The sequence below is a fragment of the Apaloderma vittatum genome, unplaced genomic scaffold, assembly GCF_000703405.1.
Source record: "Apaloderma vittatum isolate BGI_N311 unplaced genomic scaffold, ASM70340v1 scaffold30985, whole genome shotgun sequence".
NCBI lineage: Eukaryota > Metazoa > Chordata > Aves > Trogoniformes > Trogonidae > Apaloderma > Apaloderma vittatum.
Window position 1 is genome coordinate 1 of NW_009715889.1, and position 15,504 is coordinate 15,504.

A 15,504-nucleotide genomic window follows, 5' to 3' on the forward strand; every position below is an offset into this window, starting at 1 on the left:
AGCGAGGGGAGCAGAAGAGTTCGGGCCTGAGCTCTGCCTCCCCACGGGCCGGGGAGGGGCAGTGGCCTCGCTCGGTTTTGTCGCCGAAGGACAAGAAATGCTTCATCGCCTCGACAGCCCTTGTTGACACGCATAGCTCTGAGCACAACAGCCTGTGCCTCTGCCACTGAGAGTAACCGAGTCTTTAAGTTGCATGCAGGTTATTCGAAGCTTTTAACTAAATGTAGTTTGCAAACCGAGGATTTCATAGTGGAAAATAAGGGGGAACGTCATGGCCTTTGCTGTCAATGTGTAGCTATATTTACATTTACACTTGAACTAGTTATTTCAGGTATCAGCACAGTAATTTTTGAAAACAGCCCCAGCTTTTTTTTGCAAAAATTGTCACTCATTATGGCAGGGTTTATTTATTGTTGGTAAGGTTATAAATAACTTTATTAGTTCCATAATCCCAATTGAGTGGTTTTCCGAAAATCTGGGAAGTGTTCAAATTTCTAGGCTTTCTGCCTTAATGTTGGCCTGAATGTGATACCACAAGTCTTACCAAACACACAAAAAAGAAAAAATAGAAGTTAAGATTTAATTTAAATAACCTGCCAACAGTTGCATGCTTTCCTTCTAAGTTTGACAGGTGCTGTGTCCATTTCTGATGTGTTGTGTCATAGGACATGCAGCATCGTTGACTGCAGCTCTGTGGTGTTGATGCAACTGATGTAATGTCTGTATTTGTAAGGAGTTAGCTTGATTGTAGTATTATGCATTGCTTTCTGGTGGAAGAAGAACGGTCAGGATACATGCTGATGTTCCTTAAAGATATTTGAACAAATAACTTTATAAAGTAAAGAAATTGTATTTTTGTGCGTATATGAAATGCTAACTGTTCAGATAAGTTATTTAGAGAAGGAAATAATTCTTTTTTTTTTTTTAAAAGCACTATTTTAGTCTTGATTTGTTTATTTGAGTATTTATGGAAGAAGCATGTATTTAGGATTGACAGGAGCAAAGTGAGTGCCTGGAATCATTGCATTTAGGAATAAAGTTACAATTACATAACAACAGAAACTTAACTGAGGCAAAGTGCATTTTGCGTTTGCACAAAAGTTCCTGTCCGTTTCTGGTTAATGTTTATCCTTTGTGCAACTATGCATTGAAGTATACATAGGTAAATCATTATTTTGTTACTATGAGGGAATTAGTGGCCTTGCATGTTTTGAAGATTCTTGTGCTTTTCTGTCCTGAGGTAGGGAGGCACATGAGAATACTTTTATATTAAGAGTGTGCTATCTGAACCGTTTAGACTTAGGCCACGGTCTAAAATTGTCTGACTGCAAAGGAGGGAAACTTGAAGTAGGGAAGGAATTTGAAGTAAGAATTAAAGTGTTTGCTTCTTTTTAAAAGAAAATTATTCTTTGATAAGCAGAATTAAGCCGTTTTCCAGATGATTTATTACTCTGTTCTGCCTTGGTGGCTCATGCTGTTCTTTTTGCTTGCAGTGTTTTTCCTACAGGGCCAGCCACTAATCTGTTTCACAGCTGGCACAGAGCAAGGGCTGATGGTGGGTGGCAGTAAATGCTCCGGAAGGAGGTGGCTTAGCGGCCGTTTGCTTCAGTGCATCCCCTGTCACGGGAGAGATTGTTTTGCAGTCAGAGTCTGGAGTTTGTGTATTGATCAACCTCAGTCATGAGGAATGATTATCTCTTATTATCTAGAGCATGAAAGTCTAACTGGGTGGAGAGAGCTTAAAATCATTTGGTTTTCTACAGTAGGCCCACAAACCAGTTCGTATGAAGTAAGGAGGAGTGGAAGCAAGTAACTCATTAGTTAGAATCATAAAATGTCTCAAACTGGAAGGGACCCAGAAGTTGTCCATACCCATATATTTACTTCACAGGAATCTTCAGTTGTTTGAGATGCATTATCTTTAAGTAAGAGTAGGTCAGTTTTCTGAGGTGGAAGGCGATACACCTGGGAAGTTAACAGAGTAGTTCAGTCATGTGTTTATACCTAAGGTTATCTCTTTTAACTTCTCTTTTTTAACAATTGGGAAATTCAAAAAACTTACAAATAATAATGATACAAAGGAGGACTTGAGAAAAAAAACTGTGCAGGAGATCTGAACAGTGATTTAGTTTTATGAACCTCTGCCTTACTTCGCTGGATTGAACTTTGATTGAAACATTACATGTAAATATTGGGTTTTTACTACTCATTAAACTACATGTTGTTTTCATTTGTTTTAAAATAAATACGTTAAAAGTATTACAGTGACTTTGGCATACTTACTAGAAGTGGTTTAGTAATATATAAATCATCAAAATCACTATCCAGACAAAGTCGTACAGGGGAAAAAAACTTCCTTTCACATAGTTTAAAGCAAATAATGATTTAGATGATTTATTAACAATACATAATTAACCAGCAGTCATTGATTGATATAGCTGTGATCAGTATCGGCGGCGTGATAAATCACAATGCTACATGTACACAGAATGTTAATGCACTGCTGCAAAGGTCCCAATACCCGTTTATAAGCCCCAGGAGTTCTAATCACGCTTGATACAACACGTACCCCCCACCGAAGGCAGTGTAGGTTATAAGCACACTCTGCCTTTTCTGCTTCTTTTTTGCTTTTGTTTAACCTGATTCCTTCTTTGCTTTAAAACTTTGTAGTTTTCTGGCTCCTCTAACAGCTGATGATCTTCATCATCTTCAATGTGATAAGAAACCACTATCTCAGACAGTTTTTGGGTGAACTCTTTGCCTGTAGCATCTATACTTGCATTCCTCTCTTAAAACAGCCTAGATAACAGCTGTTATTAAGGGGGTGTTGTGCAGCCTCTTCCTTTCCCCCAAAATGTGGAACGTTGTACCGTGCAAGGTGTGTCCCCCTCAGTAATCGCCAAGACTTTCAATAAAATCTGAATTTACTGTTTGTGAACATGTCTTGTGTCATGATAAATGCTCTGCAGCTTTTCACCTGTCTCTCTAGATGAGTGATTTCCATCTTTTGATGTTACGTGAGCACTGAGAGTTTCTATTTTTAAATGTCAATAATAACAAGAAGTGTTGGACTTTATTGTAGTCTTTTGTCACTTCTGAAGTGTTACCAGGAGGTGGCAATGTCAGACCTTGTCAGTGAGTGTTGAAGCTTAAGCTCAACCTCCTTGTGCTCGCAGCCCGAATTTTCATACTTATAATTTCCTGTTTTACTTCCTTTTGCAAAACTGCTCTGCACAAAGTCTTTATGATCCATGGCTTTTGGTCTTGAAAGACTTCAGTCTGATCATCAAATGATGAGCATGCTTGTACTGTTTATGCACTCAGTCACTTGGGATTGTGTATTCATGGACATTTTGGTCTTACAGAAAGTTATTCTTTAAAATAAATAAGCTTCTAGTGTTGCTGAGAGAGAAAATAGTTTTCAAGAAGTCTAAAATAGAGCTTAGTAAATTCAGGAGGACTGTCAGTCCATTAAGGATTAAATCCACTCAGCATGTTGCATTCAGTGTAGCTGCTTTGATGTTCTAGAGAAGTGTGATGTCTGGTGAAAATGATTTGCTGGAAAGTAAATTGTTTTGTTTGTTGGGAAGCATCAGGGAAGTGGGGACAGCTTAAGGCTTACTTCTCATATAACTCCTTCCCTATCAAGTTTTTTGACATTCTGGTTATGATCAGCAGAAACCTTTCAAGTTAGAGGTGTGATGTAAATGAAGTACGTAGCATATGTGTCTCGCTCTTTGGAGGTCGTGCCTGAAGTGTCCTCTTGTGTGTGTTCCTGAATGTAGATCTTTCATTGCTGAGGTTCATCAGTGCTGAGCTAACAAGGGGTTACTTCCTTGAACACAATGAAGCAAAATACACTGAGCGGAGAGAGAGAGTATACACCTGCATGCGGATACCAAAAGAACTGGAAAAGGTGACGTATACTTTAAGATTTGTTTTAATTTAGAGATGAAATCTGTTGCGTTGAATTATTTAAAGAAATACTTACTTTTCAAACACTTCTGCCACTTAAAAATACTTTAATTAATCTTCAGTGGCAGTGAGCTGGTTCCAGTGCTGTAATGCAGAGGAGATTTTTATTCTGGCATAACTGTTCTGATTTGGAAGGCAGTGGGAATATACTCAAAGATGGCAAGTAAGGCAACACTGGTAATAAGGTTTTGCTAGGCTGCAGTGTAACAGTAACATCAAAAGTAATATTGTAAAAAATTCTCCAAACCTTGAGAGATAAGTTACATGGTAGAGTTAAATCCATTTAACTCACGATGAAGGAAGAGTCTTGTATCACTGTTCCTCCCACTTCGGTCTCCTGCCATATACATGTCACCTGTTGGGCATGAGCTATGGTGCTTGATGGACTCTTCTAAGAGATAAATCCGTTCAAAATTCAGCAGTGACTTCTTCCTTTTTCTTGCTTTATTTGTTATTGCTAGGATAAGGAGCTGAATTGCTCATCCAGTATTCTTGAGAATCCAGAGCCTACACAGAGGTGGAAGTGGAGCTGTATAGCTTGGGGTAGGGAACAGTGAAGTAGGGAGGGAAAGTAGGATTCCCTGTGTCAGCACTACTCAGGTTCCCCTTTCAGTATCATTAAATTCATCCTTGGACCCTAGTGAGAGATGGTTTTACAAAACTAAATTCCTAGTCAGTTACTGCAGAAAATCACAGAATGAAAGAAACAGGGATGTACCTCTGGAGGTGGTGTAGTCCAAGCCCTTGCTTAAAGCTGCATCACCTGCAGCAGGTTGCTCAGGACCAGTTGGGCTTTGAACATCTGCAGGGATGGCATCTTCACATCCTCACTGTCTACCTATTACAGATTACTGTAGACTGCTTCCGTTGTGGCAGAGTCTCAGTTGAACAATACAGCAGTTATGACATATGCATAATTTTAGAGTGGGATCTGATGTTAAAAAGGTAATATTTTGTTGTTGTTTTGAATACCCCTTTTTATTTAGAGAAGCTAGATAATTCATAATGTTAGTACTACTTCCACTCAAGCTTTTTCATGGAGTTTCAGTGGAAGCTCTTTACTGTAATAGAATTTTTGCTGAATAGTCTTGCAAGTGCATAACATGTTGTTTTTCTTATAGTTCAGCTGATTGAACAAGTGAGAGCGTTGTGCTTATTTGGTTACTTAGTCTTATGTAAATGTATTTTTCATGAAATAATGATTTATAAACTTTCTGTAACTCTTTCCGAACTACTAACATAGTTCTGTTTTATTTTTGTAATTTAGTTGATGTTTTTTGGAATCTTTTTGTGCCTGGATGCTTTTCTGTATGTATTCACCCTGCTTCCTTTGAGAGTTTTTCTGGCAGTGTTCCGGTTCATCACTTTGCCTTGCTATGGCTTACGGTAAGTTGATTCAAGAGAAAGGTGTTGATACCCTTAAATAACGTTTCTCTATTTATGTGTGCACTTAATTTTATGGCCTTTCAGTAGCATTTGAACTGCTAATGGCTTTTTCCACTGTAAAATGGAAGTTTTGGTCTAAGCAGAGGTGTGCGTGAGACCTTTAATCTTTGCTACCAGTCGTTTCCTTCAGACACAACAGTTTGCTAATAGCACCACTTGGGCACATTCAGGTTAGTAAAGGACAGAGGTATAACCTTACCACTGTAGTTTTATTCTTTTTACTAACATCTGTTTTAACAGTTTCTTAACGTTTCTTAGACTTGAGTTAATGACTTGACTCATGTCTTTTCATAGACTCTTTGATATTGAAACACAAGGTTTGTTTGGGTTTTTTTTAACAACAAAAGTTTTCCTTATTTTCATGGTAAACTTTGCCCAAAGGATCCCTCTGTAAAATGTATTATTTTCTTTCCTTCACAGAATCTTAGAGAGTAATTGAATGGGACTATCTAATCAGAAAAATATTTAACCCACTGATTTTTTTTATTCAGATCAATACTACGAAGAAGTTGCCAATACGTATGATTTTTGGCTTCCCTGTCTGGTATAGGCATAAAAACTTTGATAGAGTTAATTTTCTTCATAAAAGTTGCTACTTCACAATAAAGCTGATTATGTAGGTCTTAAGTGTAGCCTAAAGGAGTATTTGTATTGATGTGACAATTTTTCCTTGAACATATAAGGACATTACAGTTTTCATTCTGGACTTCCCCAAACTTGAGGTTGATTTATGGTAGCTGATTATTTTCTTTTTTACTTTTTTTTTAAATTGCATTTGCTGCATTTGTATTGTTAATACAAGTCTTTCATATGTGAAGTGATTTTAGATACATACTTCAGAATGTGTGTTCTGGTTAGAGCAAATACTAGTAGCATAAGGAATAGTATTTTAAAAGTATTGTCTGAAACGGAAATGTTTGTATTTCGGTGATGCTTAGCATGGGCACTAGGTGGCAGTCATAATATTTTATTGTGCTGTTAATTTTGAGCTGAATCTCAGATTTTAAGTGTCTTCCTGGTTGTGTAAAAAAACTATTACAGCTATTTGCTTTTAGGTTGATAACAAGTCAAATTATGTGCCTGTTCGTTAATAACTGTCCAGATGCTATTGCTAAAATATTAAAATCCAAGTAAGTGTAACGTACCACTTGGATCTTACTGCTTTTTCTGATTAAAAAGATTTCCTTGATTATAAACTCAGGCTTGCTTTTGATAAACAAGTTTTCTGTTCTTGCTTTTGATAAAAAAGTTTTCTGTTCTTTCTGAAATTATGATTAAAAATATGGAAGACCAGTTGCTGGTTTGAGTATTGTTCGATATTCCGAAGAAAGCAACATTGAAAATACCGTATACTCAGAAATGTTCGTGTATGTGTGTGTTTATGTACACACACCTGCAATGTTAAAACTTAGTCTGCTGTTTGACGGTATTTTTAGTGTGTGAGACAGGACAGAATCTAGTTTGGTTTATTCAGCTTGACTGTACTAACTTTAAAAATGTTTTCAGGTAAGATGCAGTGAAACTGAGATTATGTTGAGTGAAGAAGGCTTTGGTTTCGTAACAACTGCTGAAGCAATTCCTTTTGTTACAGTTTCCTCAAATGTTTATGGAATCTATTTCCTTAGAATCTCTTTACTTGTTCACTACGTGAGGCTTTGTGTAATTCGTTAAAGTTGGTGGTTTTTTACCGAAAGGTTCACAATTCATGTTTATGGTATGTAATGGAACATTTTCAGATGTAATGATTCCTGTATCCAAATATTTAGAGCTTGCACTTTGTGTTTTGTTATTTATTGTTGTTGTTTTTCTAGTTACGCTGATTTGTTTTGTTATGGCAAAAATTATTTGGGATTTTCTTCTACCTCAGAAATACATTTTTATGTACTTATAACAAAATATTAGGTAAAACACATCTGTAGTTGCAAAATTTAATTACAAAGCAGGTGGCTGTTTATCTTTTAGCTTTCTCTTCCTCACAAATGTCAAGTAAGTGTTGAGGCACATGGCTACTTACTCGAACCTGCCACATCATATTCCATTCTGTGTAGTAAATAAAAGTGCTCCTCCCTTCATCTTGAATTTTTTCTCAACATCTCAGTGAAGTGATTAAACAGTGAGTGTTCTGTCTCCCTTCTAGTTTACTCTTCAGATCATTTATTTCCTCATAACTCTTTCTCCTCTTTTCAGTGTAGGAAAAGATTATATTACCCATTATTTCTTTAAAACAATAAAATCACATTCTGTGTAAGAGGTACTAATTCCTGTCTATGGTTTTGTGTACAGTGCTTAAATATAGAGGGAGCGCTTTATAGCCTCTTCCCCATGTTTTAATATTCCTTTGACAGTTCTGAAACGCAACAGAGAGTAATGTATTTTAAATAAATTTGTTTCCCTTTACAGCTTAGGCACTGTAAGTGCTTCACTTTGACTGCTCAGTTGTCATTCCTTGTTGCTTGATCTTTCCTTTTGAGTAAATTTAGTTCTGTGTATTTGTCAGAGCCGTACTGGTGTTAACGTAGCTATTTTAGAGAGACACTAAAACTTTGCAAACTTCTGTCAAAAGAATCCAAGATTCTGTCATTAAATAAACTGAACTGCTGCTTATATTGCTGTGGTCAAACTGGCACAGACTGAATCATCAGATTGTGACGGCTGCAGCTTTGTTACTGCTGTGCTCTGTAGATAGCCGAGTGCTCTTAAGAAAAATAACATGCATGTCATAATATTAAATTACATTAAGAAAAAAAACCACCTGAAAACAACAGCTCTCCAGCATTTTCTTCCAAGTTACGGGAGAAAGTTTCCTAAATTGCTCTTTTTGTTAAAATACTCTTTGACAACATAAATGCGTGTATTTTGCTGGAACAACAAATCTCAGACAGAGAGAGAAGTGGACCTGGGGGAGTTCTCTTCAGAATTACAGTCCTTAATGATAAGTTTCTAAAACTAACTCTACTGTGCTTGAGAGATACAAATTCCTTCTACAATTCAGACACTTTTTTTTTAAAATTAATATCTCAGACCCAGAGATTCTGGGTAGATTATTATCTCTGCTTGTTTTGAAACACTTTTGTAAAGCTAATTTTTTGCTTTTTTCAGAATTATGTTGCACATGCATGAAAGATCTTAGGGGAATGTGGAAAAGCTCATCTATATTATTTGAAAAGGACCATGATATGAAAGCTAAAATTGTATGTTAGTGAAACTCTGATTGGACTCTCAATTTAACTACACTTAAAGGCATTTTAAATCTTGTCTCCAAAGTAAGTAAGAGCTTGTGACAGAAAGTGAAGCTTTTTGTTCCCCTCCAAATTCTAGTTTTCTCAGAATACGGGAATAGATGATGATTTTTTTAATATGTGAAGATTGACTGACAAGGTCTTTACATTTCTTCCGTGCGGAAATAGATATAGATTGTGTTCTGTGTTTTTCTTTCATTCTACTCTCTTCTCCCTTAAATAAGTGAATTTAGTCCTGTCAGCAGTAGCATCATTAACTTCAGTACCTCTTAAAATTCCCATTGCCTTCTTGTGAAGTCATATATTTATGCTTTTCAATAGGAAATAAATTGAAGCATTACTTCAAGAAAGAAGCCGTAGAAAGAAAGCATCTCAGGAAAAAAAACCAATACAAACCCCAAACAAATATGCTGATATTCTTATTATGGAGATTCATTTTTTTGTTTGTATTAGCTTATTAAAAAATTTGAGCCTCTGTTGCGTACTTATTCCCGAGCATTTTTTTTTTTTTTTTTTTCCCTGAGGGCTATAGCTGTTAAATACATTAACTTCCTGCTGTCTGGTTAAGTTCGTTGAGAAAGTTGTGCCCCTATCCACCAAAATGTGTGGCTTTCTTGCAACCAAAGAGAAGGCAGGTGCATTGAGTGTTTTCTGTAGTAAGCTCTCAGATCAGTACTCCTTTCTCCTTTCCATAGCAGTGCATAGTGTAGCAACATTACAAACTTCTCTTTCTTTCTTTCTTGTAAATCAGACCGAAGGGAAGAGCACTTTCACTTCCTTTATAGGATGGAATGTGGTGTCACAGGGATTCCTCCTTGGTGAGTAAATCCTGATTTTCTGTTTCCTTCTTTGCTGTCAGCCAAATTCACGTATCTACACGTAATCGGTGAAGAGGCTGATTACAAATAAATAGGAGAGCTAAATTGACCAACATCCTTCAAAGGAGAAACCAACACTTGATTTTAATAACCAACACGTAAAATTGAATCGGTGCTGTTTACGGCAGGTATATTTTCATATGTAACTTCGTATCACTGTGGAAATAGGTTGTGATCTTATTAGATTTAAAACATCTTTTACACTGAGTACCTGTGGACCAGTTCCACTCAGTTTAAAATATGATATCTTGGAAAAGCTATAGCCCCTGCTGTACTTAGTTTTTATAGTGCTTTAAACTTTTTTACATTTATTCTAAGCTTCAGTGAACTTCATGGCTGCATTTGTGTGTGTACTTCAAGCAGGTTGGTTTGTAATGCTTAACATAAATCTTGGTGAGTTTTGGAATTTCATTGCCAGGTATCTTAGTATTAGACTTGAAGGTGATTCTCTACATAATAAAATACAGCACTTTAGCATAAGTTGATTTATTGGCTTCAGTTATAGTTATTAAAAAAAATCTGTTGTTAAAAAAAAAAAGCTTAATGAAAGCTAATTTTAGTTGTCACTTATATGAACCTTTTTTTTATTTTATTTTTGAGACAGCTCTCGTCGGGGCCTAACAGCAAGGTTGGTTTTGTTTCATTCTTAGCATGATACCGTGCTGTGTTGTGTGCATGTAGAGGCTTTTTATTGTTTGAGAAATGAAATGCCTTCTAATCTGGGCAGACTCAACCCTCTGTGTCTTAGAGTTCTTCATCTGGCACATTTTTATCAGCACTTAGAGTATATATCTCACAGATTTACAATTGTGAAGTCCTGCATACTGTAAACTGTATCTAAGACTGGGCATTAAATTTGATCGAAACAGCTTTTCTTCATGAAGCCAAAGTTAATTCCAAAGTTGAGCATAATCATAGGAGAATATTTTCAACAGATCACTTTGCACATTTTGAAAATTCTTGAAGTGTAGCTATATGGGCAAGCATGCCCTTCAGACAAACTTGCTTGGGTTTTGTTTTCCCTGACACCTTTACTTAGTATAGTAACAGGAAAATACCCCCTTATGTGTTAATCTGATCGTTCTTGCTAGTGCTTCATATAGTGTTAGAAACTTTATCTTACCACAGTTCATTAATGTCGAAGGATTAAGACTTTGATCAAGACTAAATATCTACACATAAAACAAAATCACACAGTGCATTCAAGTATCTGTGATGTAAAAATTGAGAGGGGAAAAAAAGATATTTTTAACTCGACCACCACTTCAGTAACTTCAATATATCTTTAATTAATATGAGACTGTGCTAAAGGACCCAATTAAATACAATAAACTGTAAAATTAAACAAGAAAAATATATTGAATTACTGTTGTTTAAAAAAACAACGAAACCAAAACCGAACAACTGTAGAAGGTGACAGGAAAAGCTTATGTAATCAGACCAGTGAAGGCTTGAGGAGCACCAGCAAGCCTGAATAATCTGTGCAGATTTAAGTTTAAAATAATATATGCAGAGTGCTTATGCATCAGATGCTCAAGTAATTAAGTACTTGGGCAAGTATACTTGTCTGCAGATTACTTCATAGTATATAGTCTAGGAAAAGCATTGTTTATTTCACGGTGACAGTTGTTGAAAAGCATACCGTAAATGATTAGTGAGGGGTTTTTTTGACCTTTTTTATGCAGTAAGAACAAATTCCTATTTGTCCTGGGGTGCATTTTGTGTTTTAAGTGGTTTAACCACGTTAGATTCTATAAGCAAGGCTTAGTAAAATATTTAACATACATGGAATACTGGTTTTTTATGTTAAGCAAACTCGGGCATTAGCTGCTTGTGATTTCTAACATAGTAAAGCCAAATACCAGTAAACTGTGATTTATTTTTCATAAGGCTAAGTAATTGTGCAGGTGTTGGAACTAAAAAGAGATTGGTGGAGTAGGTGGCAGTACATTGAAAGCCTTGGGTTGTTTAGCTTCTTTAATAACTTAAAGGAAAAATACTGTGAAATCCAATGTGCTGTTCAGTTGTAAAACTCATATTGTCAGTAGTATGACCATTTGTTTGCTCATAGCTCTTATGAATGATAGAAGCTAATGTTTTTCACCCAGTAGATGGAGACAGAACACTTATTACCTATGTGAAATGTGTATTATACCCTTTCGAGTAGAGTATCACATAGATATCCCTCGAAAGTTATAGTTGGGTAACTAGTTCCTTGAACTTTTGCATATCTAGGGGGGTTGCGTATGACGAACACTTTTTTCACACCAGATTTTTCTTTACTGGGTTATCTTAATCAGTTTCATGCTTAATTTTCTAACATTTGGAGTGGATTTTCTTACAAATGTCACAAATAATCAGGAAAAAGCCCCTAGTTTTGTTGTTGTTCCTAAAATGTAGAGAACAGATTTGTGAGTAGCCAGAATGTCTGGTAGTGTTCTAATTTGATCGTATTTTAGTTTAATTTTATAGAAATCTTCCAAACTGTTTATAAGGGAAGTTACTTGATTTTAGCGTTCTAAAGGGGGAGGACATACACACAGATCCAGTGGTTTTCTAAAAAGAGGAAAGACTTGGATTCACACTTTTAAAATGTGTCTCAAGGTGGACAAACTGTAAACTGGCAGGTGTTAAGCATGAGTAGTATTAAGCCTTAAGCTTATGAATTCTGTTGAAAAAGTAGTGGGTTTTTTTCTGTAACAGACCAGCTTTCTGAGTTTGTGCTTCTTGGTTGCTGTCAGTCAGTGCACTGTATAGATTTTGCTGTAGTTTTACTTTCTGCTGCCTCAAATACTGCCTGACAAGCATTCAGCTTGGCATGCTTCTCCTTTGGTTAATTGACTGGGCTGAAACAGAAGCATGCTGTGGTGGAATATGGAGGTATAGTAGTAAGCTTTGCACATCAATTTCTTAAATTAAAATGAATAATGAGTTTGTATATCCCCTTAGGCACGCATTTCTATAATTATATTATTTGGAGACATAAGGGTTTGTGTCAGTTAGTAGACATAGTGGTAAATGTACCGAAAGGCTGAGGAATTTGAACATCTTGTTAATAATTACATGCTGTAGAAAATTCAAGGCCCTGCCTATGTATTTTCCGTATTGTCTTAAATGGCTAGTTAGTGCTACAGCGTGAGACAGTTTGTCTGTAGAGGAATACTTGGAGTTTTATTCTGAATTCATGCAGATTGAAGATCATCTCCTGTTTAAACAGCTCCATGTATTCAGTGGTGGTAATAATAAAGCAATACAAGATTTTGTGTAGTGGATAATAAAAAGGGTAAGCCTTACTCTTTACTATTAAGGTACTTTGATGTTTGAAGAAGTTTAATTTAAAAATTTGTGTCCTTGGTAGCCTAGTCTGTACAGCTGAATGTGGAAACTTGAGGCTTAGCATAATGAAACCACTTTAAAAATTGTGTAGAGAGCGTGACTTACAGCAAAAATATTAGGAGTAATAATGGTATAATGGCAGAAAATAATTAGATGAAAGGACAGAAATCGTGTATCTTAAGGCACATTTGAAGGGCAGTCCAAATAACAGTTGTAATTTAAACCATATTCAGCTGTGTAATCAGCCAAATTCTGCAACAATTAACATAACATTATTTCTGGAGTCCTGTAGGATATTAAAGGAACTGCATCTTGAACAAAGGCTCTCTCATGATGCTGATTTTTTAAGAGCAGAGTTCACTAAAGCTGGGAAGGTGTCAATATTTAATTCACTTCTGTAGCGTCACTTATGCCTGGGAGAGCTCTGAAGGAAACGATTTCTGTAGAAAGACTCTGCTGCTTGCTTGCTTGTAACTGGAGTGATTAAGTACAAAATATAATAGTTGTTATGCTCTTTATTTATTGTTTCCGGAGAACAAACACCCATAGCTAATTTTCATGTGATATCTTTCCATATGTATTCCGTCACACTTCATGCACAACTTTAAAAATACAGCCTTTTGAAATGAGCTAAGCTGTTTCAGCTTCTCATATCTCTGTTCAATGGTTTATAGGGTGGTACAATAGCTTAGTGTTGCCTGATTCTTACTTCTTGACTTCTGACTTTCAACTGAGATATTGAAAGTATTAACAGCACTGTGTTATGTATTTCTTTCTTGACCTTTGAATAGTTGTCACAGCTTGGCCCATACTGGCTTTTTTCTTTGTTTTTTTGAGACTCTAGTACTCATGGTGTGGATGAATACAGCATTATGAATTTGTGTTTGATATTAATCATAAAGTTTGATTCCTTAGTGCTCAAAATTGTCCTGAAAGCACTTTCCGGTGTTGACACAGAGTAGTTGCTGGAGACAATAAATAGAAATATACAGAGAAAAATGATTGCAGAAAATGTAATATGTCCCATGAGTGGGCCAAGACGTTTTCTGACAGGCATAAAATCACACCATCCTGTCTGTGTTTAATATATATCAAACAGTTTAATGCAAGGGATAAGAATGATTTTTAACAAATACATTCAGAATGAACTAATGTGAGCCTGATCATATCCTAAAGTGTAATGTTCGGTTCTTACTGAACACTGACTACATCATTTCGTAACTGCAGGCATTGCAGTTAGTTCTGTGTATTTGCCGAAGTCGACAAGTCATTAGACTTAACACACTTGATTTCGTTGTCTTTGTAGGAAATAATTATCCCTATCCCATATCATATTCAGAGCCACACCTTGCAATACCTTTGTAAATGTTATTAACCAGAGTGGGAAAGGATTCTGCTGCAATGAAAGTGGTTTTGTGGATTTGTACAGTAGTCACGGTGTCATTGTTAGAGACCGCCCTGCAGCCACTCACTCACTCCCAGCCCTCTCCCTTTAAGGGATGGGGAGGGAGAAAATACAACAAAAAAAAAAGGCTCAAGGATTGGGATTAGGACAGGGAGGGCTCATTCACCACTTATGGTCACAGACAAAAGCCAGAGTAGACTTGAGGAGAAAGCATAAATTTAGTTTACCACTATCAGTTCAACCAAATCAACTATTTTAGAGTAAGATAGTGAGGGAAAATAAATACAACCGGATCTTAAAGACACTTCCCACCACTGCCCACCCCTCTTCCTTCTTCCCTGCTATCTCTTCCCTTCCGTCAGCTCAGGAGGCCAGGGGATGGTGCGGTTTGTCCATTACTGATTGTCCATGGCAATCTTTCTTTCTTGGCAAGAGGTCTCTTCACAGTATTTGCCTGATGCTGTGTGATGCCCATCTCGCAGGAGGCGATTCTCCTCCTCCACGTGAGTCTTTCCCGCCAGCGTGGGACCTACCTGTGGGCTGCAGTGTCCTCGGCTCCAACATGGGTCCTGCTCGGAGTCACGGTTCGCTTTAGACGCATCCTCTGCTCCTTCGTGGTTTCTTCCTCCCCAGGCCTGGCTCATCCACGTGCCGCATCCTGGCCATTTCATCGCTGTTGATCTCCTCAGTCTGCATGGTCTCAGCCTGCCATCTCAGCGCTGGGCTCAGGGAGATCTCTTCTCCAGTGCTGCTCTTCCTCAGGGACCCTTGTGACTGCTTGACTTCTCTCTTCATCTCCTCCTCCTCTGAAAAACAAACAACTCCCCTACACAAAAGAGCCTGACCCAGCAGGTTTCCCCTCTTCAGTACATTGATCACAGAGATGCTGATAAGCCTGGCCTTGGCTCAAGGCAGGTCCAACTTTTACTTGGACTGGGAGAGGCTCTGGAAGTTTCGCAAGGAGATCCCCCCACAGCCCCCTCTACCCTTATCAAACACCCTGCCTGGTACAAACCTGTGACACGTGGTTAATTTCTCTCAGCTGGAAACATGTTAGCTGTAGAGCATAGCTTGCTTGCCTCTATCAATGTGAAGAGGTCTTGGTGCACAGCAGAAGGCTGGAATGTGCCAGAATCTTACTCTCCTCAATTTCTAGAGAGCAGTTTTTTGCACTCAGTCTTTTCAATAATCCCATGTACTGAGTAGGGGTTAGAGGTGCTGACAG

The 15,504-nt window shown here is 37.2% G+C and overlaps 1 protein-coding gene across 1 annotated transcript in view; it reads left to right on the plus strand.

Moving 5' to 3' along the window:
- Positions 1 to 3,889: 3,889 nt before the first annotated feature.
- The window catches only part of TAPT1 (transmembrane anterior posterior transformation 1), a 39,639-nt gene continuing 28,024 nt past the window's right edge, over positions 3,890 to 15,504 (plus strand). Inside the window, exons 1-3 of the mRNA XM_009869336.1 lie at positions 3,890 to 3,916; positions 5,243 to 5,361; positions 10,143 to 10,166. Of these exons, the coding sequence (XP_009867638.1) occupies positions 3,890 to 3,916; positions 5,243 to 5,361; positions 10,143 to 10,166 (170 nt within the window). The remainder of the gene's footprint in view (positions 3,917 to 5,242; positions 5,362 to 10,142; positions 10,167 to 15,504) is intronic.